Source organism: Anas platyrhynchos, chromosome 3 (assembly GCF_047663525.1).
Source record: "Anas platyrhynchos isolate ZD024472 breed Pekin duck chromosome 3, IASCAAS_PekinDuck_T2T, whole genome shotgun sequence".
Lineage (NCBI taxonomy): Eukaryota > Metazoa > Chordata > Aves > Anseriformes > Anatidae > Anas > Anas platyrhynchos.
The window spans coordinates 38,588,538-38,613,661 of record NC_092589.1 but is presented as its reverse complement, the minus strand read 5'-3'; the positions used below and the strand labels follow the sequence as shown (position 1 = coordinate 38,613,661).

Here is a 25,124-nt window from a genome sequence, read left to right as displayed (position 1 = left end):
ATGCAATGCTAGAGCTGGAGAAAAGAAGGGAGAATCAGCCTTTGACTTCAAAGGCTGCTTGCTTTTTCCAGCCTTGGGTGAGCTAGGGATAAAGCATACTTCCCCATGTGCTGGTTTCCATGTGAAGGTAATCTGAACATATACAAAAACCTAAATTGGAAGAAAATTGTGGTGAAGGCCAACTAAGCCCTCCAACAATGGAAGCAAAAGGGGACATGAAATTCAGATGAAGCTAGAGAGTGCCTTTTTGTTTTTTTTTGTGTGTGGCCACTGCACATTCGTGTGCTGCTAGACTGTACAAAAGAACTAAAAACAGTCCTTGCCTTATGGATCTTACTGACTTATAAATCAAGACACTGGTCTTTGCATGATGGGAAAGAAAAATGGGACTCACCCTATCCAAGGGCAACACGGTGTTTCGGAAAAATGGCTGCACAACAACTGCAAAGTCCTCGCGCTGTTCGTACCGACCACTGTTGACCAGCTGTAAGGCTTCAGCCTGTATGGAGTTGCAAAGTTAGAAACAGAAAAGTAACTCAACAAGGCTCATCTACCATTTATCAGTTATCATAAAAACATGCATATCACACTTCTTTCAATGTAGGTAAGCATAGCTCATTAGTACAAATCCAGCTGAATAGTACTAAGCAAATGTACTAAGAGAATGGCAAAGAAAATAATTTGGAAGAGATTTTCATGAGTAAAATGCAAAGAAATGAGGATAATTTGAAATGTAAAGTTGCTTAATTGGGGGGGCAAAAAATGTATTTCATACCTCACTTATTGAAATCAGTGCTTCACAAGCACAAAAAGATTAAAGTTTACAGAGAATTAGAAAAAGGAGCATGACCAAAATTTTTTTAGAAGTGAAGGATGAGTTCAGAATGCCAACTTGAGACGTTCAAAGCGTGTTTAATTTTTCAGAAAGGTGTGCTTGAAATGCATAAACATTGAAAATCACCTGTTACTTTTGAAAACTATGGGCACAGACATTCATATAGATAATAAAAACATATAATTATTACTTTCCAGCTTACGGTTATAAACTCTAAGGCTCCTGGTCATGTCTCAGAACAGTTCTAGCCCCACTCCCTTAGCTAAGGAAAACATCCCCCTGGATAGGTTTATACGAATGTTTTCCAATATGAACCTTTTGAGCATGGTGAGATTCATCAGACAACAGCCACTGCCAGAGACAGAATGGAGGAGTGGAGAACATACTGTGATCTGATAGAGCAATCCTTGTATTCACAGGAATAATGATAGAAAAATCTTCTGCTCCAGTGTCTACTTACAGCCTTTGTTAAATTTGAGTGAATCTTAAGCCCTGAGGCTACAAAAAGTTACTCTCGGATAGCAAGCTGACCCATGGTAAGCTATCTGTGTACTAGCTCTCAGCCCATGCCAAAAGAAAGGAATATCAGGTTAGTTTAGTTCATTTTCTTTGCTAAGAGTTATGACAACAGAGCTGACGCAAGGTCATTTGTCATCCTTGCAGTGGCATGTTAATTCATGTGAGCTGTTCAATGGATTCATAACAGACACGTATCAACAAAACAGCCGTCATCAGTAACTCCTTTTCAGCTGTCCATACAACAACTGGAAACAAAACTGGTTTCAATCTGCTGCCATCTCAGAACTGAGCTCAAATCATAAGGCAGCAAAGACTTGCACTGCTGTTAGCCAGCTAGCAGGCTAGGGTTTTAATTAAACTGTAGCCGAGCTGTTTCCAAGTCACCCCTCTCAGTTCTGAGGATGTGTGAGAGGAAGAGGAGTGAAAGAAGAGATATGAGACACAATAGAAGATGACCAGTTACAGAATCAAGGTGTTACCTGAAAATCTCTGTTAACTCTCTTAATTTCTTGTAGTTCAGAAGAGTTTTCCTTGGGGTTTAAGAAGCATGGGCAAATATTCCTTCAATGAAAGAAATACAAAAATTAAAAGCCAACCCAGAGTAGTCTATGCAGTGTTTCAGCAATGTGTCTGTTCAAGAAGCTCAGAATAACTGCTCAAAGTTTACATGCAGAGAGAGATCCTCCTTGTCGACTTACGGAAGGACAGATACTTCAGAAAAAAAGTTCTTACTGAATTAATTTTCAGGGAACACTTGTCACAGACAGTAAGAGATGCAAGACTCACAACTCTTAATAATCAGGTAAATGCACTTATGTCACACATTAGCAGCATATCATGTTTGCCAATGAAACAAATAACACTACATAGTGACATCCAGCAGAATTTCAGAAATCTGGGGGATTAAAGGTAGAAAAGATAAATCGTTCATGTGATCTGACTCCTCAGACTACTTTGTTTCATTCTGTTACCCCTAGACCAAGAGGTAATAACCTATAATTCACTGAAATACATCCTCTAAGAAGGTGCCTAGCATTAATATGAAAACATCAAGCAAGACAGTCAATTCACTAATTTCCCCTCTAGTGTGTTCTAGCAGTTTGTCAACTCTATTATTAAAAATCCGTGCTTTACTTCATTTGAATTCAGTAGGCATCAGCTTCCAACCACTGGTCTGTTACACCTTACTCTGCTAGACTAAACAGCCTTTTTATGTCCGTGCTGACTCCTCTGAAGGTGTTGCTAATTTCTAAATCAATTCCCTCAGTCTTCTTTGAGATTTTGGCTTCCTCCATTTGGTGGGAAAAGGAACTCTTGGTCATGCATTGTGCACTGCAGCCCAGCCTGCACCACAGGTGATGCAGCACTGAATGCAAAGAGAGGAGTCAGGGATGTCAGCCTGAGCTGTTGAGCAGTGAACAGCTAGGTGAAAATGGCTTTGAAGTGCAGTACTATGGCAATTGTATAGTGATTTATGCCGTGATAGGCTGCCTTAGAGCTAAGAAAAGCGACGACTGACTGCAATCTACAGGTGCATGCCTTTTAGCTGAAGTATTGGAAGAAGTAATAGAAAGTCAACGCGAACTGGTGTTACTCATCTAAGGGCAGCAATAAAAATGGCTCAGAAAGCTCAGCGTGGCTATCTTACCGTAGTGGCAGTTTGGACCGATCAGAAAAGAAAAATACACCAAAAAAAAAAAAAAAAACATAAAAAAAATCCAAGCACTTTAAAGGTGAAGACCTGTTCTGCTCACTTACATTGCTGTCAGAGCGCACTCTGAAGAGCTTGCTGCGATCTGACGCAGTCCAGAAATCTCCAGTATCTCCACCATGTTGACAAAGACTCTTGGAAGCTGCAGGGATTATAATAAACAGACATACCGAGTCAGAGAACATGATACCACTACAAAGCGAGAACCAAGTGCCATCCGCAGGTCAGTGAGTCAGTGCAAACTCCACTGGCTGCAACCAATGGCATGCGCAAGGGTAATGTATAAAGGGAGGGGGAAGGAGACGTATAGTGGATGTCAGCCAAAAAATCCCTGGCAGCTAGCACAAGCTAGCTGAAATGCTGCTTCACTCCCTGGGGCATTTTCATTTTCTCTAGGGTAAATGAAACTGCACAGTTGGTTTAGAACCAGCAGTAAGGCTGGGATATGTTTGGTCCATGGCAAAAACACCATGCAACACATTTTTCCTAAAACTGCAGCCCACTGTCCCAGGGTATTGTCTAACACAAGTTGTTAGGTTGCTCCTCAGTGCTGCATTATGGCTCCAGCTATTTGGAAGATAACCTCGTATGAAACATAATCACTGCAAGTCTATCAGAGCTGAGGAAAAACACCAGGGTGCTTGCCAGGAACATAGCTTGCTAGGGTATCTTAAAAGTTTACCTCATCATAGAAAACATCCAGAGCGTCTTGGAGGTGCTTTACATAGTTTTGCACTGAATAGGTTTCCTGTGTGATTAAAAAAATAAAAATAAAATTGGATCAGTTTTCATTTAGTAACTAAGAAGTTTAAGTGTTTTATCTGAACAGCTGAGTCCACAGACTGTCTAGTAGCGAGGTGTCCCGTGGGAAGATATACCAACTCAGTGCTCCTTTCTGCTTCTGATGGCAGATATATTTTTGGATCAAGAGGTTTATGGCCACGTGCACAGAGGTTGATAGTGCTTGTATTTCCATGGCACTAACGTATTCACTTAATCTCTGCAGAAAATCCAGAGGTATAGAACAGTTGTGGGCAGAGTCTTTCCCTGATTAATCGCTCCATAAACAACATCTTCAGATTTCATGTTGTCTTTTATGGGACCACATTACAAACAGAGCAATATATTTCTCGGTTTGTTGGGTTTGCTTTTTTGTTGTTGCTGCTTTGTTTTTGTTTTTAAACTTCCAGTCTGGGAAAACTGATATGGAGGCAGCCAGACCCCACAAAACCCATCGGCAAAACAACTTTGTGAATGCAGTTATAGAGGTGCAGCCATGGGGGCCAAAGAATGTCTGCAGCAGTCTCTAAAGGAAACTGACCATAACTGAGAGAATGATCCCCAATTATCTCGATGAGCTGGGGCCCAGGCCCTCATAGCCTGTGTTATGGGAACCTTCTCAGAGGGGATGGCTGCTGGCAGCGAGGTAAGACGTCTTTTTCACTATAAACTGATGGTATTTCATTTGGTGTCATTCTGAAGTGAGAAATGGGCATCCCCAGTAATAACTACATGGAGGCACTTCCCAGAATAAAGCTTCACTTGTGTCCCCAAAACAACACACCAAAGACACCACACTGTCTTGATTACTTTGTCCAGCTGAGCTGGAAGAGCTCTTCAGTTTATATCTTTGTTCAATATGGGGAAGATTGATGGTTCTTAAATAATGCATTACTCTGGAGCTACGGTGCCCCAAAATTAAAAGCTGTGCACTTCTTGCTGATACAATACAGATGAAAGGAGCAGTAGTCCTAAGTGCTTTTTAAACCAAGAGGAGCTTTGGCTCACGGAGGGAGAGAAAGGTTAAATTTCCAGGGCTGGTCACCTGCCAAGCGCCCAAACAAGCACGCCTGCTTCAGAGATACAAACCTTATCAAAGCAGTATTGACACAGGTCATTGCCTCCAACGAGGATAGTGATCAGCTTCCAGTCCTCCTTGAAGTTAATTTCCTAGCGGCACATAAAATAAACAGATTTCAGTTTCCATCACTTAGGCATGTAGAGGTAACATTTACAGATGCAAATACAGAGGGTACAGACAGCCCGGCAGAAAAGAGGCACGCTGAGTTAAGACAGCAGCAGAAAAGCAGCTGTCTGGGGCTACGTGCAAGTTATTTGCTAGCCTAGCTGCAAGTCACCTTGGCTTCTGTAAGGGTATCCCCTCCGGCAGACAAGGACTGTCAGGGTGGCTGAGCACAGGACGTGCGTCTGTGGCAGCAAGCGTGCTGAAATAGATCCCAGCCTCGGGTCAGGGACAGGCAGGGGACATTTGCCAGACGCGGCCAAGTGCTGTGGGCAGCGTGGGGACGAAGAGTGCTGGGAGGGGATGCTGGAGTGACCTACGGGAGCTGGGCAACTGGAGCCGCTGGGGATCCCTGCCAGCTGGGCAAGCGTTGCCCCTATAGCCAGGAGGGGAGAGGAGTGCCCCAGGGAACAGAGCAGATTAAAATAGAAGAGTCCAGGAGGCCGGTGACTTCACTGAGCTCATATAAGGGCAGCTGCAGCATCCACGTCACCACAAGCTAACAATAGGCGCTGCTGAGAGCTGGATCTCATCAAAACATTTTGTAGCTTTCAGTACAAAGAAAGGAATCAAAGGCAACTATTTTTAGAGCGGTGCATTTACATAACAAACATCTGCAAAAGGATCCCACAAATAGAGGAAGGGCCTGGGAATCACCCATAACTCCGAATTTTCCTCCTTCACCAACACTTTGCTCAGAAAGCTTTTCACGAAGAGGAAAAGTGTGGCACGGACCTTCCCCCCCTTCCTTTTAAAGCTGTGCAAAAAGCAGTGAATACAACAAAGACCCAGAGCCATGTACTATTTTACTGAAGAGCCATGCCAGCTCCCTTCACTCTGCCAAACAATTGGTAACTGACAGTGGGGCTAGCATGCAGCATCCATCAGCAGTGCTGGCACACAGAGACACATGCTTTAACAAATCCTGCTTATGCAGTACCTTCCTTTCCCATTCAGCCTGAGCCAAGGAGCACCAGGCACTCCAATTCCCTTACAGGGAATACTTTGGAGCAACAAATCACACCCAGTCAGACACTCAGACAAATTCAGCCCACGCTTGGATCAGGATAGCTTCAGCTTTCTCCCATATTTCCCTCCTAAACCTCAAACCACAGCACCTGGCACTCTGCCTTTTTGGTGGGTGCCCCTTGCAGCCCTCAGCAGAGCAGCAACAGAAGGTTGGTCCCCACCCGGGCCAGTTCCCCAAAAACCTTGTGACATGGCAGGGATTCAGCCCATCCTGAGGATTAGTCTCTGCCCTGTGTGTCTGCACACTACCTGTGTGGCTTTGCATGGGTAAATCTTCATCTCCTAATAGTAATGACTAGTCTCTGGCACACCAGAGACAAGGACACTGATTTTTCTTTCATCCGTAAAGCACTCATCACTGCTCAAATGTCCCATCAATTAGTCATCTCCCAGAGACCACGCGAGCGCTGAGGGGCAGCCCAAATATCCAACCATGATGTTTGTAAGGAACAGTCCACTTACCGAGCTGCTTCTCATTAGCTCCACCAGCTCACGTGCTTGGGCTGACATATTGCTGTAGAGAGAGGACAGAAGCGGTTTTGGTGCATGCTCTGAAAGCACATCATCGTTTTGCTCTCCCACTCCTCACTTCAGGGACCTTTAGGAGCAGCAGGAATCAGTGCAGAGAAAGTGATGCTTCAGAGGGAAGACCATGAGCAGCAGCAGCAGCACAAATAATCTGATCCAAAAGGGCTTCAGTGAGGATGGCTGCCAAGTGATGGGGATGGATTCTACACATCTCAGAGCTTGCTTAAATGCATTTTGTTTGGAGAAAAACATGAATGCCCGCATGTACAGAGACATTTAGCTGCATAACTCCTTTTCTAGTTGTGTGGGGGGGGAGTCTGGTGCTTACACAGAAGCTGGGCACCTAACCAGCTTTCCTGACCTGGCCTTCAATTCCTACAGCCTGTCACAATGCTGGAGGATATTGCTTACACTGTGGAATCGCTGGGCTGGAGATTCCCAGCTCAGCTGTAGGCAGGGTGCAACACCCACAGAGCAAAGCACAAGCCATGCTGAGACACCAGCTGGAGACTTGAGCTCCTGACATACTGGGATGCAACTGTGCTTGAGTCCTGCCTATTTCCAGCAGCTACATAAATGTGGCTACATTATTTGCACTCCCAGAGCCATAATGACTGTGCTGAGCCTTCGCTCAGGGCACCCATGAGGTATTTAGTAGCTGCATAGGCTTTGCTAGCTACTCTGAAACTCCCTTGCAGTAAATTTAATGACTGTTAGAGGTGTCACAGGCAGTCTTGGAAACATTCTGCGAGTATCCATAGAGCAGGCAAAACATGTGCAATACAAACTTTTATATATTTGAGTTTGTAACAGACTAGTAGAGTTTTCCTTCAAAAAGGAAGAGGAATCAATTCCCAGCTGCTCACTCTCTTTGAACTAAAACCAAGGTAGTTTTTAATGCCGTTAGGGTAGCAGTGGGCCTCTGTTTGTTAGTTTGGGGCACGTTTCCCAGAAATCAAGGCATAACTGAGAGATGGTCATGAACTTTTTCTCATTACAAACACAGCCTGAAAATGAAGCAGGGAGCTGCATACCAAAGGCTGGGCAGAAAAAGGTACCAATAGAATAGGAAGCATAACTAAGGCACTGACTCAGAAATTCTGCACAGAGATCGAATGAAGAAAGGGAGTTTGTCTCTAACTTAGAAAACTTAAAAATTAAATCCCCAAATACTGAATTTAAAAGTATATAATCAGTAATCAAACCACAGAAACACGCACAGTACAAGTAAGCATCATCAGCATTAACTCAACTTTAAGATACAGTTCAAAGCTAATCTGCCAGTCCATCATTTCTCTGCTACCCGCTTTACCCTTTCCTGGCCGCAGCTGCACTTACCGTGCAGTGGCACCTCTCTGTGCAACGTTGAATCCAGCTGTTTCCTTACTGCTACCAGTGGAAAAGCCAAAGATGTTTGGACTGAATTTTTTCAAGATATCTTAAAAAGAGAAGACGTAACGTTCAACCATCCACAGTACAACCAGCATTGTTGCTATAGACACACCTGCCTCAGAGACTTCTGTATAAAATTATTTCTCCCTGTGGCCTTGAGGAGCGAGGGCCTGGCAACCCTTAAATCACACAGCTCCCAGGGAATTCACCGTTCTTGAGTATGAATGCCGGAGCAATCATGGTTCCTTCCCTTCATGTAACAGCAGCAGATGCTCCAAATACAGCCCTCTACCTCCTGGTCCTCCAGCTTCTCATTAAGATAATATTTATAGCAGAGAAGTGAATTATATTCATGTTTACAGGCTTCAGTGAAACCCTCAGCAGTGAAGCGTGATGCCTGAAAACTATTGTTGTTATTGTGTCTGTAGTGCTGTCTGAAACCTCTTTGCAGTCTCACAGTGCTGTATACATAATGAAATGTATTTTCTATTTTTCCTTACACATGATGTTCGTCATGTTACATATCAGATCTCATTACCAACAATGTCAGGTATTTTCAAACTGCTCCACAGCACGGAGCGTGTATAAATAGAAGAACCACTGTGAACCAATTCCCCTCTAATTTACAGTCACACTGACCACTTAGTGGTTTCTATGGCAACTACAGGAATCAGTTACGCACAATGCTACGACAAGAAATTTATAGTATTTTTAGATTTTTTTCAATGTGATCTACCAATTCAAAATCTCTGGGAGAAGTCACCAGGAAACCACAACCTTATCAACAACCTTTTCTAAGTGGATCGCTAATTGTTTCATAACTCTTCATTTGCCCACAGCCATTACAGTCAGTCATTGGAAAGCACAAAATGAAATAAAGAAGGAACAGATCGGCCAGGAACTTCTGCCACCTTCAGCACATTTACTCCTCATCATTTGTATCAAAAGGATGCAACTGTCACATGCAGATCCTGTGATGCGGAGGGGCTGAATCAGCTTTACAGCTAGGAAGGTCAGTCTGGGTTTCAGCTGTGACTCTCGTGAACTGCTCGTATCCACAACAGATGGGCACCCCCCACTGTTTGGGAGGAAAGTGTGATCATTTCCAGATGTTTCCTAGCATCTACTTGGACTACTTTCAGAGTAATTACTTGCCTTGTTTTTCACTCACATCGGTTTTCCAAGATACTCACTAGGTAAAGTAGTTTGGGTCTCGAGGGTCCCATCACCTCCGATGCTACAAAGGGAAAGAACAGAATCACAAAGTAGGATTAGTTCGGCAACCATCTGTCTTGCTGTCACCATATGTTGCTGTAGCAGCCCAGGAAGGTAAAAAGACTAACCTCAAACAGGACTATGCATATAAACCACAGGACAAGTAGGAATTCAGGGGAAGTACTGAAAGGAGATTTCAGCTTAAATCAACCAGGGTTTCAGCTAAGGTAGAAACTATGCCAAACTAGGAATGGAGCATAGCGGAGAAATAATTTTTCATATGGACATGCTGGGATGCCCATCAGAGAAAGGCATTTTTCCTCACCAACGTTGCTCCACGTGACCTTGCTGAAATTACATTTGTGTGCAGTTATGCATAGAAGAGAGACTGCATTAAATGCTCATTAGCCACCCATTTAGGATTCTGCAGTGTTGATTATGAAAAAAAGCCTCTGCATCTACCATTCAAATAACATCTTTGTAACAAGCCAATACTTTCTTATACCACCTCTGTCAGACCCTCTGACATGTCTATGCTTGCATATACATTTAGGGTGGGGGTAGGGTGCAGAAAAGGAAGATGAATAAACACACGCTTGCTTATCTCCATACGTACTTTTGCCTACATGAAATAGGCAGTTTCCTTCCACTCTACTGTGGACATGGAGGCTCATATCCACTCCAATATATGATGTCATTGCCCGCTTTGTAACCACAAATATATTTGGGGTATCTTCACTGAATGTGCATGCCGTGTTCTCACCATGTTTGTGCCAATTCACACTCACTTAGATTCTCTAGTGTTAGACACTGTATTAGATAATCACAACAACAGCAGCAATATTTTGAATAAATTCCGGAGGGACTAGTAGGAGGTTGAGATAATTTACTCATATTAATAATCTAGTACTGCCAGACGGGGGCACAGGAGCCTGCTGGTAGCAGTCAGGTCTGGTTAAAAAAAATAATAAGACAAGCAGCGCACACAAAACTAACAACACAAAAATCACTCCCTTTCTCTTCCAGTTCTGATTCCCTCAAGTCCTTAGCCAGCATAATCACTCTCTGCATCCTACCCTACCCCTATGTTTACTCTCAGCAGGGAGAAATTGGTATGATAGAAGTAGAATTTAGCTACTACAGCTGTGTCAGCACACCCCTTTGTGTCGGACATTTCATTTCCATTTTTTTTCAGTATGTAACTACTCAACCAGGTGACCTGCACTTTTAACTGTGTCTGTGGACAAAAATGCCAGAGAGGAAATCAAGAGTTTTTACCTCCAGGAAAGTCCCCTCAAGTCTGTTTGTAGGTCGGTTGAGTGGCCTCCTACAGCAGTCTGGAAATGATGGAAAGAATCATTTATACAATACCAGAAGAAAAAGGTGTTACAAGCTTAGGTAGGACAGACAATGTGATATGAAAGCGCTGAAGGTAACATTATTCTGCATACAGACATTTTTTTCTTCAATATCTCTGTTATAGCATAAGTGCTCCATGTTCTCATTAACCAGCATATGCTGCCCCCAGTCAGCCCTGCATCTCCTACACTTCAAATTCATGGCCTTCTCCTCATATTCAAAAGCATTTCATCTAGTCAATAGACCTTGGAGCATCAGAGATATAGCCCAGCCAGAGGGCATCAGGCTGTAAGGCCAAAGACATATGGCTTTGGACTACAACTCTAATATTAGTTTCAGCAACCCTAGGGGACCCAGATTAACATCTACAGCTTTCTATTTGTTTGGATTTTTCTAATGGAAAATGCTTCATTCTGGCATTTCCTAAAGAAAGCCGATTTTGAGAGACTTAATAATCCAGGGAAAAACACTGATGAAAAATTCCCTGCCAGTTTAGCTGTAAATAAATCAGTAGAGGAGCTGGCTTTTAATCTGCCAAGAAAACAAATCTTTGGTGCAAAACCCACTTTACTCTTCTGGGACCCAGTCTGCTAGTCTAACACACAGACTTAGTGAGGTGTAGGCAGGCTCTTTTTTTGCCAACACAGATAAGCGCGTTGGCATATCTATTGCTTTCACTGTGCAATGGTGCTGGGAAGTTGGACAGATGCATTTCCAGCCAGTGACATGACAAAATTGCTCAACGTTTCATTAATCTCCAACTGCACCTAGACTGAGAACAGTCTTCTTGCAGGGTGAGCTTTACTATTATTATTATTTAGTATAAAGAAAAGCCACCATAACAAAGAAATTGGTGATGGATTTGAGTGCTCACAGGACTGGGAAAAGAAGCTTATTTAACTAAAAAACAAACAAACAAACAAAACCCACCTTCTACCAAGGTCAGCACCTGCAGTTTTATAGTTTATTAACTGTTTAATTTCAGTTTGTACTCCTCAAAAGGACATGTGTCCTAATTTCATCTGGGATAGAGTTTATTCTCTTCATAGTAGATAGTATGGTGCTGTGTTTTAGGGTGAAAATAGCATTGATTGCACTGAATCAAGGCCTTTTCTGCTAGGTGTGTGCAGGAAGCTGGGAGGGGATGTAACCAGGACAGCTAACCCAAACTAGCCATAGTGATGCCCCATACCATGTTATGTTATGTTATGTTATGTTATGTTATGTTATGTTATGTTATGCTGAACAATAAATATGTGGGGAGTTGCTGTTGCTCAGGAACTGGCTGGGCATCAGTTGGCTGGTGGTGAGCAATTGATTTGTGCATCACTTGCTTGGGTTCTATTTATTCTCCCCCCTTCTTTTCTGATTAAACTGTTCTTATTTCAGCAGACAAGTTCTTACACTTTAACCTTTTTCAATTCTCTCCCCCATCCCATAAGGTGGGGGGAGAGAGGAGGGGAGAAGCAGCTGTGCTGTGCTCAGCTGCTTTCTTGGTTAAACCACAGCTTCATGGTATCAATACAGCCCTGAATACTGACTGCATTCAGGGCTCCTCTGGGAAACACCAGGAGGAAGAAATCAGTGCCTTAGTGGACCAAGACAGATCTTTGCTGCAGTCCCTCTGCACCAGGGATGGTTATGAAGTACAAAGTATGTGTTGCTGCTGGCTATAATAGACTTTTTGTGTGTGTGCAAATGTGTGGATGTGTAAGCTTGTGTGATAAATACCATATTTGTGTCCTTACCCCCAGTCCCAGCCAGTACTACTTCCCGTAAAAAATGTCACACTTTCCTGTAGCAATGGCATCCAGTAAGAATTGCATGAATAATGGCAGTATGAAAATTGCCTTGCTCAGCTGTTGAGACAAAGTCCTCAAGCATCAGTCTGGCCCTTATTGTTAAGGATCTCCGAGAAATTTCACATACTGAAGAATGAAAATTTAAAGAAGAGATGTGTGCACTAGGGGGAGGAAATCAAGCAATTAATTTTAAGTGTTGTAGCCATGGATAGGAGGGAGGGTTGCAGGATCATTACTGAGGTCTTCTAAGAAAAGCTCAAAGCTCAGTAAGCAGGAAGCCAGGATTACATCAGGAACACCAAAATTAGTTTTCAGAATTAATGAGGAGGTGAAGACATGCACACCTGCCAGTTGATAAGCCTGACCATTTGAAGGCTTTAGTCCATTCAACTCCTTCTGAACTCTACAGGAGCTGTAGCTGCTAGAATGAGCACAGGTTTAGCTCAGGAGTTAGAGTTCATGTTGACACCAATATCTGCCTTCATCCCATGCCAGAACAATTCTGTAGTGCTGTGTAATTTTGGAACTTTTTCCTCAAAAAACTTAAGTGCAGATCTGCAGTATTTCCTGTTATTCTTTTTTCTGGGGCCTTTATTTTCTATGATTTTTTTTTCCCTGCGTGCATTTCTCAATACATGACATACATCATAGTTAAAACTGAAAGGTGCCTAATCCAGGAAGCAACAGCTGAAAGCAAAATTCTGATATACTGAGATGAACTATCTCAAGAGTGAAGCACTTTGGTCAGCTATCAGTTATTTTCATAGGAATTTACAGCAAGACCTCTTACTGCATGAAAAATGCCTCTTGCTTATTCTTATGTCAGAAAATACTGTTACTATAAGGGAGACCTCTTCCTTTTCAAAAACACTTGAAAGATTCTGTGCAATGGAGAATATGATCCCATTTCTGTCCTGGCCTGAATTATTCATTACTGGATTACACAATTGCCAGTGTCACTCAGATCCCTTCAGGCTATTTGTTCTCAAAGGGGCACAGGTAGATGAGCTTTGCTTTGCCAAGCCAAAGCAATTTGCTTTCTGCCTGACACAACTGTGTATAGGTAGAAAGCAACACTTACTCTTCTCATTCTAAACGTGGCAATACCGCAGTACTTACAGTCAGGGAATCTCCCAGTGCACCAATGACTTTGATGTCAGCAGGCTGTAGCTCATGTACTGAAAGAGGTAGGAGAAAAATCATGATTAATGATAACTGACTCAAAATACTATTTATCAGAATAAATAGCAGAATAAAGGTCCAAGTCTTTAGTTCCAACCGGATGGTATTTTTACAGACTTTTAGGGAGAATGAGCCTCAAGTTCTTTGTATCCACAAGGCAAAAGGCAAAGCTTCTTGCCATTTGCTTGCAACAGCGTACTCAACCAACACGGAAATACAGACTTTAAAACAGCTTTTCATATGTAGGAAAAGAGTGAAAATGGATTAGATATGTTTAGGGTTTCTAAGGTTTGGGTCATAAATCAATACTTCCCATTAGCAATCTGCCCATAAAACCTCCCAGTTATGAACAGCACTGCTACTGTGCTTCCTATCAGACACGGCTCGCCAGGTAAATCACACCTGCTGAGCCGCTAACCAACCTAGGCAATTTTAATCTGCCATGTTGCTATATATAATATATGGATTTGATAAACATAATTGTATTTATCCACAGAGAGTACACCTGCTGTGCTGTAAAGCTTGTCACGTATGGCAGGATGGACTTTCCTGCTTTGCAGTTAAATATATTAGCTTTTATTGTTTACTTTCTACCTAGGATTTGCAGTTTCAAGATCTTATTGATCTTGAAACAACAAAAACAAACAAACAAAAAAAGGTGAAATCTTTCCTGTTTGGGATTTTAGCTCATGAGTTCACTCTCACCTGATGTTGGGACACGACTGGATGGAGTCTGCTCTGAACAAGACAGGTCACTGCCCCAATTCTGAAATGACAGTTTATCAAATTGTGTCACGTTATGGTTAGAAGACAACATGGAATACATATATCGTTTAATTGTACAGTAAAGGGCAAAACCAAATTCAAACATAGATCTTATTTTGGAGCCTACACAGCTGAAGAGTCATAGAATCATAGACTCTTTTAGGTGGGAAAAGACCTCTAAGATCAGTCTGTCCTCTTCTTTGTGGAATGCTGTCCAAACATCAATTACTTTTGGTGACATTTTCTAGCCAAAACACATCTTTTTATCAAAGCCAAAACATATCATCTAGAAATACTGCTTATAACAACAGTTTCATAAGAAGAATATATTTTTTTCCCTCCTCTACAGCCTGGAGATTTTGTCCATGATCTAGGAGGTAGGGTCTCCAGTTCTGAAGTACTGTCTAAAGAGATACCAGATGTAAATCCAAAGAAAACAGAAGTAAACAGAAGTAACATTATATTCATGTATTACATTATTACTACTTTCTGTGTACCTCCCTATTCTTCTCCTGAAAACTTTCAAAAATTGCTTGTTTCAGTGAACATAACATTTTAAGAGAATTTGAACCCTCTGATGTTTCAGAAAACAGAATTGTCAGCCTCTAAATAATTAGATTTTACCATACATTTGTAGGAGATATCATAGCTATCATGTTTATTCCACCAAAAATGAAACGATGTCAACCACATATCACTAAACACCTTGATTCACCAGCAAAAGCATCTGATGAAGGTTTTGCCCATGCTCTTTGGTAGTAAGCAACAATGCAGAGATGACAGTGAGGGAAAGACTGTTCTCCTATACAATGGTGTAATAGGCTCTACAATCCAACAGCTAGTTAAAGGCTGCTTCCAGAAGTTAGAAAGGATAGCTGAGAGTATTTTTAGATCAGAGAGGAAGCTGTTCTTTTACTCTCTCTACTGCTTCTTTACTTTATCACTTCAAAAGCTATTGCCATTGAGATTCAGTAAGTGCAAGAATTACCCATTAAAATTGTAATTTTATCTCTACAGACAAAAATCCTATTTCAACATTGCAAACTATGGCTCGTTGAAACCATATTAGCAGTTTCTCTTTGCAACCCTCAGGACTCACAGAGATTTTCTTAATTTAGTTAGGTATGAGGACCCCCGGTACGTCCAGCTAGCCCAGTCTACTTTGACTGCCATCCCCAACCATACTTGTATCACCAAAACAGAGCAACCCTCGCAGAAAATCTGCGTGCCTGCAACCATTTGTCAAGAGCAAGTTACTGCCCCATTTCCTCAAGTCCTACACAAAGTTTATTTCTGCAGTTTGTTTAATCTGCCCTGTGGTAGTTGCTCGGTCATCATGGAAAGTGAATCCTTTGGAGGACCAATCCCCATCACCTCCTCTGCAGCTGGCAGCAAATCCAATAAGGTGACTGCCCTCTGCAGGTTGAGCACACTTGAGTGCATGGAAGCACAGTGGCTCAGGAAGAGTCCTCAGATCATTTGGGTACTCAGGATCCTAAGTTCTCTTCCCCTACTGTTAGGGATGAGTTAATGATGCACCTTGGGTGACTTACTGTAGAGAAAAGTTTCAATACAATTGCACCAACTGATACAATTAATTTTGTCTGCCTTCTGGGAAAAGAAGAGTTTAACCTTTATTTACATAGAAAACAATGCAATGCAAGATAGACTGCTCTGTCTGAAAACTGTTAATAGGTTATTGCATTTATAAATTCAGGATGATGTGTGAACAGTCACCAAGCAGGGACCATTCTGCATAGTTTGTCTAAAATGCAGCAAAGTATGCAACAGTTACCTCTGCTGGCTCACTGGTGGGAACCACAGTTGGAGTTGGATTGGTGTCGTTGCTATTTTTATATGTTGCCAGGAAGGGTTTAGCCTGGGAGAAAGAAGAAATTAAAAAAAAAAAAAAAAAAGAAAGAAAGGAGAGAGAGAGAGAGAGAGAGATTAGGCAAAAAACACATGGAACAATCCAGAGCAAGTGACATCAATAAACACCAAAAAAGTAATTGTCTAAGCTGCAAAAGATGTATCTATATTTTGCAACCATGCTCCTTACTTTAAAATTCAGAAGCAAGATTTTTGTTTAGCACCTTATGGCAAAAATGACATATGCCAGATCCTGATTAGCAGTTTAACATTCCCCTCTCTTAAGCTTTCCACGAATTATTAAACATTACTGGATGTTTAATTCTTTCAAAAGACACTGATGTAAGGTCTGGAGAAACCTTGACCTATGTCAGCAGAGGGGAATAAACAATTGACTACTATATGGCGCTCTCTTCCCTCCAAAAGAGGCTGTACAGACTGCATAGTTGGTTTTGTCCCCTACTAATGGAGCCTGTATTAATGAAGAAGGCACATTTGTTTAGGCTAAAACTGAAAACATGCAAATCAGCATGTTCTCAGTCAGCATTCACTGCACAATAAAAGGCCAAGGGATACCAGAGAAGGTACATTGACGGCACCTGCTCATTCAGAGGTAAGCAGAGGAGGAAAGTTTTCAGCAAACTTGCCCCAGACATATTGAACCCCTGCTGTCTGCAGGCTGCACAAGCATGTACGGCTGCCTGATACCCATCTTCCACAACATGGGGATATTTACCTGAGTCGGGCAGCTGAGGACAGCGTCAACCATGAAGTTAAATGAGTCAGCTTTCTGGCCTACAGGCTGTAACTAGGAGGGACAAAAATAAATAAATAAGCAAAAGTTTGTAGCTGTCTCAGCTCATCTTGCATTTGTATAACAATTCTATCCAAAAGAATCTAAACACACCTTTCAGTTTGTTTTTTTTTTATTTATTTTTTTTTTATTTTTTTTTTTTTTAAACTGCCTGCATTTACAGACCTTGATTTACCCAAGGCTGAAATGCCTTTGCTCCTCAGAAGGAACACGGCAACTGAGCAACAAAACAGCAACTCTAGAAAGAAGTTTAAAATGGGAAGTGGAGAGCTATGCTGGATCAGCTTAAACTCCAGGATGATTTTGGCAGGCACATGAAGTACCTTGGACTTTTGCCAGAAGGCGAGGTTGTAAACTCTGTTCTCTTGCATAAAAGAGAAGACACTAAGAGTCCCTCAGTTTTTATTGCTAAGTTGCACGATGGCAGCTCCAAGAAAAGGCTGTTTATATGTAGAAGATTAAACAAAATTTAATTAGAGGTACTGCTTGATGATTGCAGGCAATCATTTTAGCTAAGACATTACCCCAAAGTATAAAGAAGTTACCATTTGGGATCTAAGATACTGCCTCGGACTGCATGCATACTCCTACTGCACTACAATCCTAAACACAATGAGTTTGCTTAACCAATCTTTATGACTCATTGTTACCAAGTTTTATTCATTTGCAAAGGTAGTAAAGCTAAACTGAATTAAAGCTACTTTAATTCCTAGTGAGACTCTCACAATACAAGGATTTAAAACACTTTTAAGTAATCCATTTTAAATTGGCATACGTAGTCATGATTCTTTATTTGGTGGTTTCTCATATCAGCCCATAGAAACATCATCCTTAGTAAATATCCCAACTTTCATGACAATGGGCGAAATGGATTTCAAGCTGCTCAGCTGAAATCATGACTGACTGATCATGCACCTTCAGCACTCCTCCCTTCCCCACCGAATCTAAGAGGCAAGAGCTTCTAGGTTGTAGGTAGGCAGAAATTTGAGGGTATCTGACTAGGAAAGAAGAAACAAACACTGGACACCTATCACCATGTTACAGAGTTATCTGAGACTTCATTACAATGTTTATTACATAATCTTTGTGGTCTAGCTAAAGACTGTTGTATGCAGAGCCTGTCACCTTACCAGAGCATTCCAGAGAGCCCGGGCAAGCTGAGAATGGCCTTTCTGGTTTGGATGGAAGCAGTCAGGTGAAAAGTAGGAGACATCAGGATGACCGTCCTACAGATGAAAGCATAAAGTACATGTAAGTGCGGAAGAACTCACAGAACTCCAACTTCAGATTTCTGAGGCCAGATCAGAGCCAGTTCACTCTACTTCTTCTTGCCACTCCAATGTGGAAAGCCTTATTAACTGGTGATACAAAGCGTGCTTCAGCAGGTCCACTAGCTACCAGAAAAGCTTAGCTAGAAATGCTTATATGCTTCCAAGGACAGATCCACAAAGCAGCAGCAAAAACACCATTTTGAGTTTGGTATCTAGTCTCTCTCTGGGTTCTGTGAGAAAAATGGGATCCTCTCCTTGGCACAACATCAGAACTGGTTCCCTCAGCACCATTATGCTCTGCTGTACCTTTACACGTGAATGAGCATCTTACAGACATTGTACCAGAAGGAACAGAAGCCATCCATCTTCTCACAGTTGTGTCAGTTCTGCAAGCTTGAAAGGAGCAAAAACCAAGTGCTTGAGAGAAGGCAGCCAAACTGACCGAGTACAGGTACAGCCTCCTTTACAAGCACAGCTGTGCTTTAATACAGATACTGGGACATCTGGAGCAAGAAAGGCTTGGACGTTTAAATACCTTGCCTTTCATGTGAATATTGAGACAAGAAAGAGTTTAGATCACAGATAACTGAAATAACTTTTTGTTGTTGTTCAGAGCAGTCCTCCCCCAAAACTTGAGCAGTTTTTTGATTCAGTGTGTTTGAGCAAGCTAATGAGGATGACTACCAGCATTTGGATCTACATCCGATCTTTTGCCAAGTTTAGAGGCAAGGTTTTCAGTTCAGGAACATCTGAATTTTGTGTGAGATAAGGAAAAGACAACACCCTGAACTTCCTTAAAATCTCAGCTAATGCTTGTGAGACTATTAAAAAAAAAGTTCAGAAACACTTTGCTTCTCCTAGTTTTATTTTTGTGTTCCTCACCTTAGCAACAAAACCCCTAAGGATGGCTTTTCACAGGAGCCAGCTTCATAAAAAATAAATAAATAAAAAATAAAAAAGCCTGGTTTGTTTGTTTGTTTTTCACCTGTGAAGTTTTCAACCAGTTTTCTAAATTTAGGAGTTTTATCTGTAGCAGTATTTGAAACTCTTCAAACTTATCACTAGCCATTGGTTCGATAATACTAAGGCAAACCCTGTTCAATATTTTGCTGCATCTGCATATTTAGTTCCAGGTGAGAGTAGGAAGCACAGATCTACGTGAAAATTAGCAAAATTAGTGGAGTTTCAGTTTCAGAGAAGGTACAGATCACTTCCTAGATTCACAGCTCGCTGGGACTTATTCAAGGAACTGAAATATAATTGCCAATAACAGGAAAAAGGGCTCACTACATAAAGCTACTGTTTCCTCTAGATCATATGAAAACTTCTCTTTCTGTCAGACACATAAGTTATGGGACGTGAAGAAGAGGTGATGTTCTAGTCTTCAGTGAACAATGCTGCTAAGTTGCTTTAAGAACCTTAACTTAATATCTCCATCTTTTATTAATCACACTATATTTTGAGAAAGAAAAGTATTTACATATCCTTGAGAACATACACAAACCAACCTCTTAATTCAGGTTTTGATTCATTGTCCAAAAAAGCAATTCATACTGATAGAACAATATGTAAAACAAAGAGCAGATATCTACACAAAGAAATCTAATCTATTGTACTAAAAATCAACAAGTTCTAGTAAGAAAAGCACATGACAAGCTGAAACTATTTTGCATACTTTCTGTAAATGTTAGATACTCACATTTAGTTCTTTGCATATGTAAGTCTCTTTAGACCATACCTGATCAAGAGGAATCGTGGGATTTCGGAGGAAGGGCTGAATGATCACTGTGAAATTTTCATGAGTGTCATATCTGCCAGACTCCACCAGTCCCTGAACACCAAGCTGCAAGAAACCAAACCCAGCCACCAATAACCCATCAACATCTCTGCATAAAAACTGTTTTGTTGTTGTTTGCATTTTTGTTTCTTTCTTTTAGAGGGCGAGCCCAAGAATCATTAGGAAGCTTCTGCTTGTTAACTGAAATAGACAGAGACATTGGCAAAAGGTAAGCCTTGTAAAAGTGGCTGAGAAGGCTGCAACACAATACTGCAGTTGTGAGGCACAGGATTTTGGTGACTGAACTCTCACCTGTCCATCTGTATTTTTCTGAAGAGATTTACTTCTGTTTTTCATCGCATGGTGTTCTGGATAACATCAAAATTAGCTCCTGCTTAGCTCATAGCAATATTTTACCCTGAAGGGCCTTATGATTTGCTATAAACAGGCAGGTTGCTTGGTAATCAAAAGCTCACCTCAACTGGAGGCAAAGTAATAAATTCTCTTAATAAACATACCTGGTAAGCTCTGACGGCTTCCCTCACCATCGTTAAGTTTTTTGAGTTTTCTTCTCCTGTGAGAACACAACTACACAGATAACTGTGGGAGAGGTTAGAGGAGAAAACAAGAACACAGAGGATTAGATATTTTAGAACGCAAGTCGCCCTTTACCACCCAACATCTTCATGACATGGGAGTAACAAGGAAATCTGTACGCTTGAATTTCTGTGTGTCTTATTGTCCATAGCATTGTTTACCATTTCAAATCTTGGCTTATTTTCCTTGGATTATTTTCTGCCTCACATGAACGATGCTATGCTAATACCTGTTTGGTTTCACCCCCAGGCACATAAAGGTGAGGTACACTGTAGAATGCCAGTTTGTCCCATGCAAGGCATCCAAAGTCCCTGCAGCCTGACAAAGAGAGACAAATGCCATTCCCTCTGGAACTAGAAAAGAGATCTTTGAAATTTACTGCCTGTATTATCTCTGAGTTGATACCTTTCCAATCAACAATTCTTTTTGTCTTCCCAAGATATAGAACTTGTTCCTGTTTGGAGGATCAGCAAAGAATGTAAATTATTCATTACAATAAAGCCACTGAAACTGGAGATAGCTGTCTACTCTGCAAATACTTCATATTCCCTCAAAATGCCATAAAATCCAAATACTTGAAGACTTCAACCCCATCCTGAGGTACCCTGTATAAATAATTTTAACCCAAGCACGTTATGTACCACAGGAAACCTTACAGTTCAAACCTGAATGAAATGCACAGATCTCCTTGACTTAAAGTCCTAAATTCTAGGGCACAACCATCTATACTCTTAACCTTAGGTGCAGGAGCCTAGTTTACTACAAACTAGTCATGTTTGGCAAATTTTGTAAACTTAAGAGCTAAGAGACCATGGCAGCAGTAGCCCAGTGAGTCCTATGTACCCAAATATTGACTCAAGATAAGGTGAACCAAGCTTCACTAAAATTAATGACCTGTTAAGAGTTGACTTACTCTGAGGTGTCCCTACTTTGCGGTCTCAGCTATTGTAAGCAGGTTTATGGATTAAACACATCTATGCTAACAGCATCATGAAAAGGCCAGAACCATGACGCTTTCAGCCAGCAAGGTCTTCAGTCAAGTTGATTTACAGATCATATCCTCTCCAATCTTAACAAGAGGCCAAGGAATTATTACGCAAGTCTTAATTTAACCAGCCCATGAGCTTAATACTATCCTGCCCTGGGAGGGAACACAAGCAGCCCAAACCAAAGTATAGTTCCACAGATGTACGTTTAGCTTTAATGCAACCCTACTCCATAGAGCCTAAACTTGTCATCTCAATCCTGGTGCAGAAAGGCTACATCTGTTACTTTAGTCTGACCTCTTATACTCAGCCCAAGCCTCTCTCTTGCCAGTAAATATCATCACCTTGCTCATTTTATGTATCATCTGATGTGCTGCCTTAGCCTGTACCGTTAGAGTCACAGTGAGATCTGTAACTGCCTCCTAAAACCAGAAGCACGATTTAGAGCACTCATTTCTATCAAGCCTAATTCTACCCTAAAACCTGGAAACCTGGTAAACCTTCCCAGGTCCAGATGAAATCCTAGTGCTACTAGCCCTTTTATAGTCCCAGCCCCAAATCCCATGCAAGCCTTGCCTTCTCTGATGCGATCACTGAATAGTTATGTTCTAATCTCTCCAGTATTAATCTAAGCAGCCTCACATGCTTTTACTCTTATCCTAAACCAATTGTTGCCATATCCCAGGAATCCTAAACTTCTGCTTCTTAATAGTAGCTCAAAGTGCCTTATTTTATTTAACTATAACATCAGAAGTCCTTATATGTCTCAGCTAAATTGAAACAGAAATAAACAAAACAAAACAAAAACCCTGCTGTTTAAAACAGGCAACTCAGTCCTCCAGACTCATAAACTTTGCCAAGGAGCATCTCTAAGCCAGTGCACCAACGCTGGCCTGCCATTACTTATACTCAATAGTCACAGACTAGTGTCAGAGCTGCCTGAAATATTTGCAGCCAACAAAACAAATGTACTTGGGAATCTTTTAGATCAAAGCCAAGATAAGGCAACTCCATTGGGCAGGATGATATCAGCACTGGATGTGATGATGCCTGTGGAACTGTAGTGCTATGGACACACTTCTCTATGATGAAAAGAGCACAGAGAAAGAACTTGCTTTATCATCACAAAAAATAAGTTCAAGTACAAAAGAAAGTCAAACAAGCCTTACTCTGCCAGGTAAGTGGGGCATGGAACTTGTGTATCCACAAACAACTGTCTTAGAGGAAGGATGTCTATCACTTCAACCAGATTCACTAGAGCTTTTGGAACCTGAAAGGAAAGTCAGACTTCACCTTATAAGGAACTGATTATACAATCCACAGTGCACTTAATTTAAGTCAAAGTCCAGTCATTCAACACCCCTTCCCTTTCTCTCTCGTTGAGAGGAGAAAAAAAAACAAAAAAACAAAAAAAAAGAAACAACAAAACCCACAAAACTTCAACTCAGCTGTTGATCCTTTTCCAACACCATGGTTCAGTGCTGCTGTCTTTCATTTCACACAGCATCTCACTACTCTCAGACAACACACAAGCAGTTACTCATATCAAAGTCAGCAGACCACATTTGGTATCAAAATGGAAGAAACCCAGCCATCAATTATACACCAGTTCAAGCTACAGTACCAGGACAATTTCACAGTACTTGCCTGTCCATGCAGAATATCAAGAGTTTCTTGAATTCTACTAGTGAAATTTACAGCTGAGTAGTGATCCTGATAGAAACAGAACAGAAGAGATTATTGCTAAATGGGGGCACAAGACATTTGAGTTGGGAAGATAAAGAATCACATTAATTGTGATTCTTAGACCTCATCGCAGTCTACAACTTCCTCGTAAGGGGGTGTCGAGAGGCAGGAGACCTTTTCTCCATTAATACCAGTGACAGGACCCACGGGAACGGGGTTAAGCTGAGGCAGGGGAAATTTAGGCTTGACATCAGGAGGGGGTTCTTCACAGAGAGGGTGGTTGCACACTGGAACAGGCTCTCCAGGGAAGTGGTCACTGCACCGAGCCTGTCTGAATTTAAGAAGAGATTGGACTGTGCGCTTAGTCACATGGTCTGAACTTTTGGGTAGACCTGTGCGATGTCAAGAGTTGGACTTGATGATCCTTAAGGGTCCCTTCCAACTCAGGATATTCTATGATTCTATGATTCTATGATTCTTTTCCTTTTCTGCCATACAACACCATGGTCAGGAGAATGTTCTCACGTCTTTCTAGAGGCCAAGAATGTTATGCATATCAATTAATCTAAAATATAGAAAGACTCAGTCACATTTTGGATTTAAAATAAACCTATTTAAAATAAAGCTATATTAAGCTGTATGTTTAACCAGTCCACTGGGTGCTTTACATAAGGATACGGGAAGGAACCTAATCTGATCACATGCTGAAAAGCATAAATCAGGCAACCACAGGCATGCTCAGAGCCAATTGATAAGCTCTCATAAAATCAGGAGAAATCATTGCTAGTCAAGGACACGGCTGTAAATAAAGCTATAATACTTGGTAGTAGCAGCAATTATGCCTATAGCAAAGCTACTGCAGGAGCAGCACATTTCCCAAGCACAAGTGGTTGCAGGAGAACTGAAAGCACTCACAGGAAATTTTCATATTTAAAGTAAGAGAGTAAGATCTGACAGAGAAAGGTGGCCTCTCCCTATCACCTGCCCACTCAAATCCCATGATCTCCTTACAGCAGCCCTAAAGGCTTCTTCACAATCCAGTGAAGCATAAAATTCAAATGACTTGCTGCTGAATGAATTGCTGCACTGCAGCAACTTCTCTCATACATACCTCACCTGTCCCTAGCACTTTCCTACAATACGAGTTATGGGGTGATGACAACCATTGTAGGATTGGACTGATGGTAGTTCAAAGCAGTATAGTTCTTTCTTGGATATCTAATGAGGCCTTGCTAGCAGGAGAGCAATGACCAGATCAGGCAAAGGAAGCTTTTCTTCCCTTCCATTTTTTGCTAGTGGCCAGAAAAGACAAAAAGTGGTTCTTACCCTGGAGTAAGCCAGAGAGAACACAACCATCTTACATGGTTGCTGGTAAGTGTTTTTTTTTTGTTGTTGTTTGTTTGTTGGTTTGGTTTTTAATCAGGGCACTGTCTGCAGCAACCTCAATTGTGAACTGTATGTACTGCTGTTTTGCTAATCTCTATGAAGGCTCTAAGGATCCGTGGATTTCCCTTGACATACTGATCACAGTCCCATTACCATTTTAGTTAACAGGTTCTAATACTCACAGGGTCCTTGCAATAGTTGCACAGATCGTTTCCTCCAATAAACACGGTTATGATTTTCCAGTCAGCATTGAAGTCAATTCTCTGTGTAACAAAGAAGAAAATAGTAAGCATAAATTTCTTTGATATGCACTTGGCATCTTTGCAGATGGATCTATCATGTGAAGCAACACCTGTTTCTTCTTGTGCTGTAAGATCA

General features: G+C 41.5%; 1 protein-coding gene across 6 annotated transcripts in view; it reads right to left on the bottom strand.

Annotated features, from left to right (window-relative positions):
• Positions 1–25,124, bottom strand: part of PLB1 (phospholipase B1) — an 85,949-nt gene that overhangs the window by 5,487 nt on the left and 55,338 nt on the right. For all 6 annotated transcript variants that reach the window (XM_072035721.1, XM_038177348.2, XM_072035722.1 and 3 more), the window contains 19 exons: positions 24,929–25,009; positions 23,322–23,387; positions 22,844–22,944; positions 20,610–20,691; positions 20,053–20,157; positions 18,174–18,269; positions 16,966–17,037; positions 16,156–16,239; positions 14,301–14,361; positions 13,533–13,591; positions 10,531–10,589; positions 9,231–9,274; positions 7,984–8,083; positions 6,580–6,631; positions 4,935–5,015; positions 3,748–3,813; positions 3,113–3,207; positions 1,834–1,915; positions 395–499 (listed from right to left, as the gene is read on the bottom strand). In XM_072035721.1, coding sequence (XP_071891822.1) covers positions 395–499; positions 1,834–1,915; positions 3,113–3,207; positions 3,748–3,813; positions 4,935–5,015; positions 6,580–6,631; positions 7,984–8,083; positions 9,231–9,274; positions 10,531–10,589; positions 13,533–13,591; positions 14,301–14,361; positions 16,156–16,239; positions 16,966–17,037; positions 18,174–18,269; positions 20,053–20,157; positions 20,610–20,691; positions 22,844–22,944; positions 23,322–23,387; positions 24,929–25,009 — 1,491 coding nt within the window. The remainder of the gene's footprint in view (positions 1–394; positions 500–1,833; positions 1,916–3,112; positions 3,208–3,747; positions 3,814–4,934; positions 5,016–6,579; positions 6,632–7,983; positions 8,084–9,230; positions 9,275–10,530; positions 10,590–13,532; positions 13,592–14,300; positions 14,362–16,155; positions 16,240–16,965; positions 17,038–18,173; positions 18,270–20,052; positions 20,158–20,609; positions 20,692–22,843; positions 22,945–23,321; positions 23,388–24,928; positions 25,010–25,124) is intronic.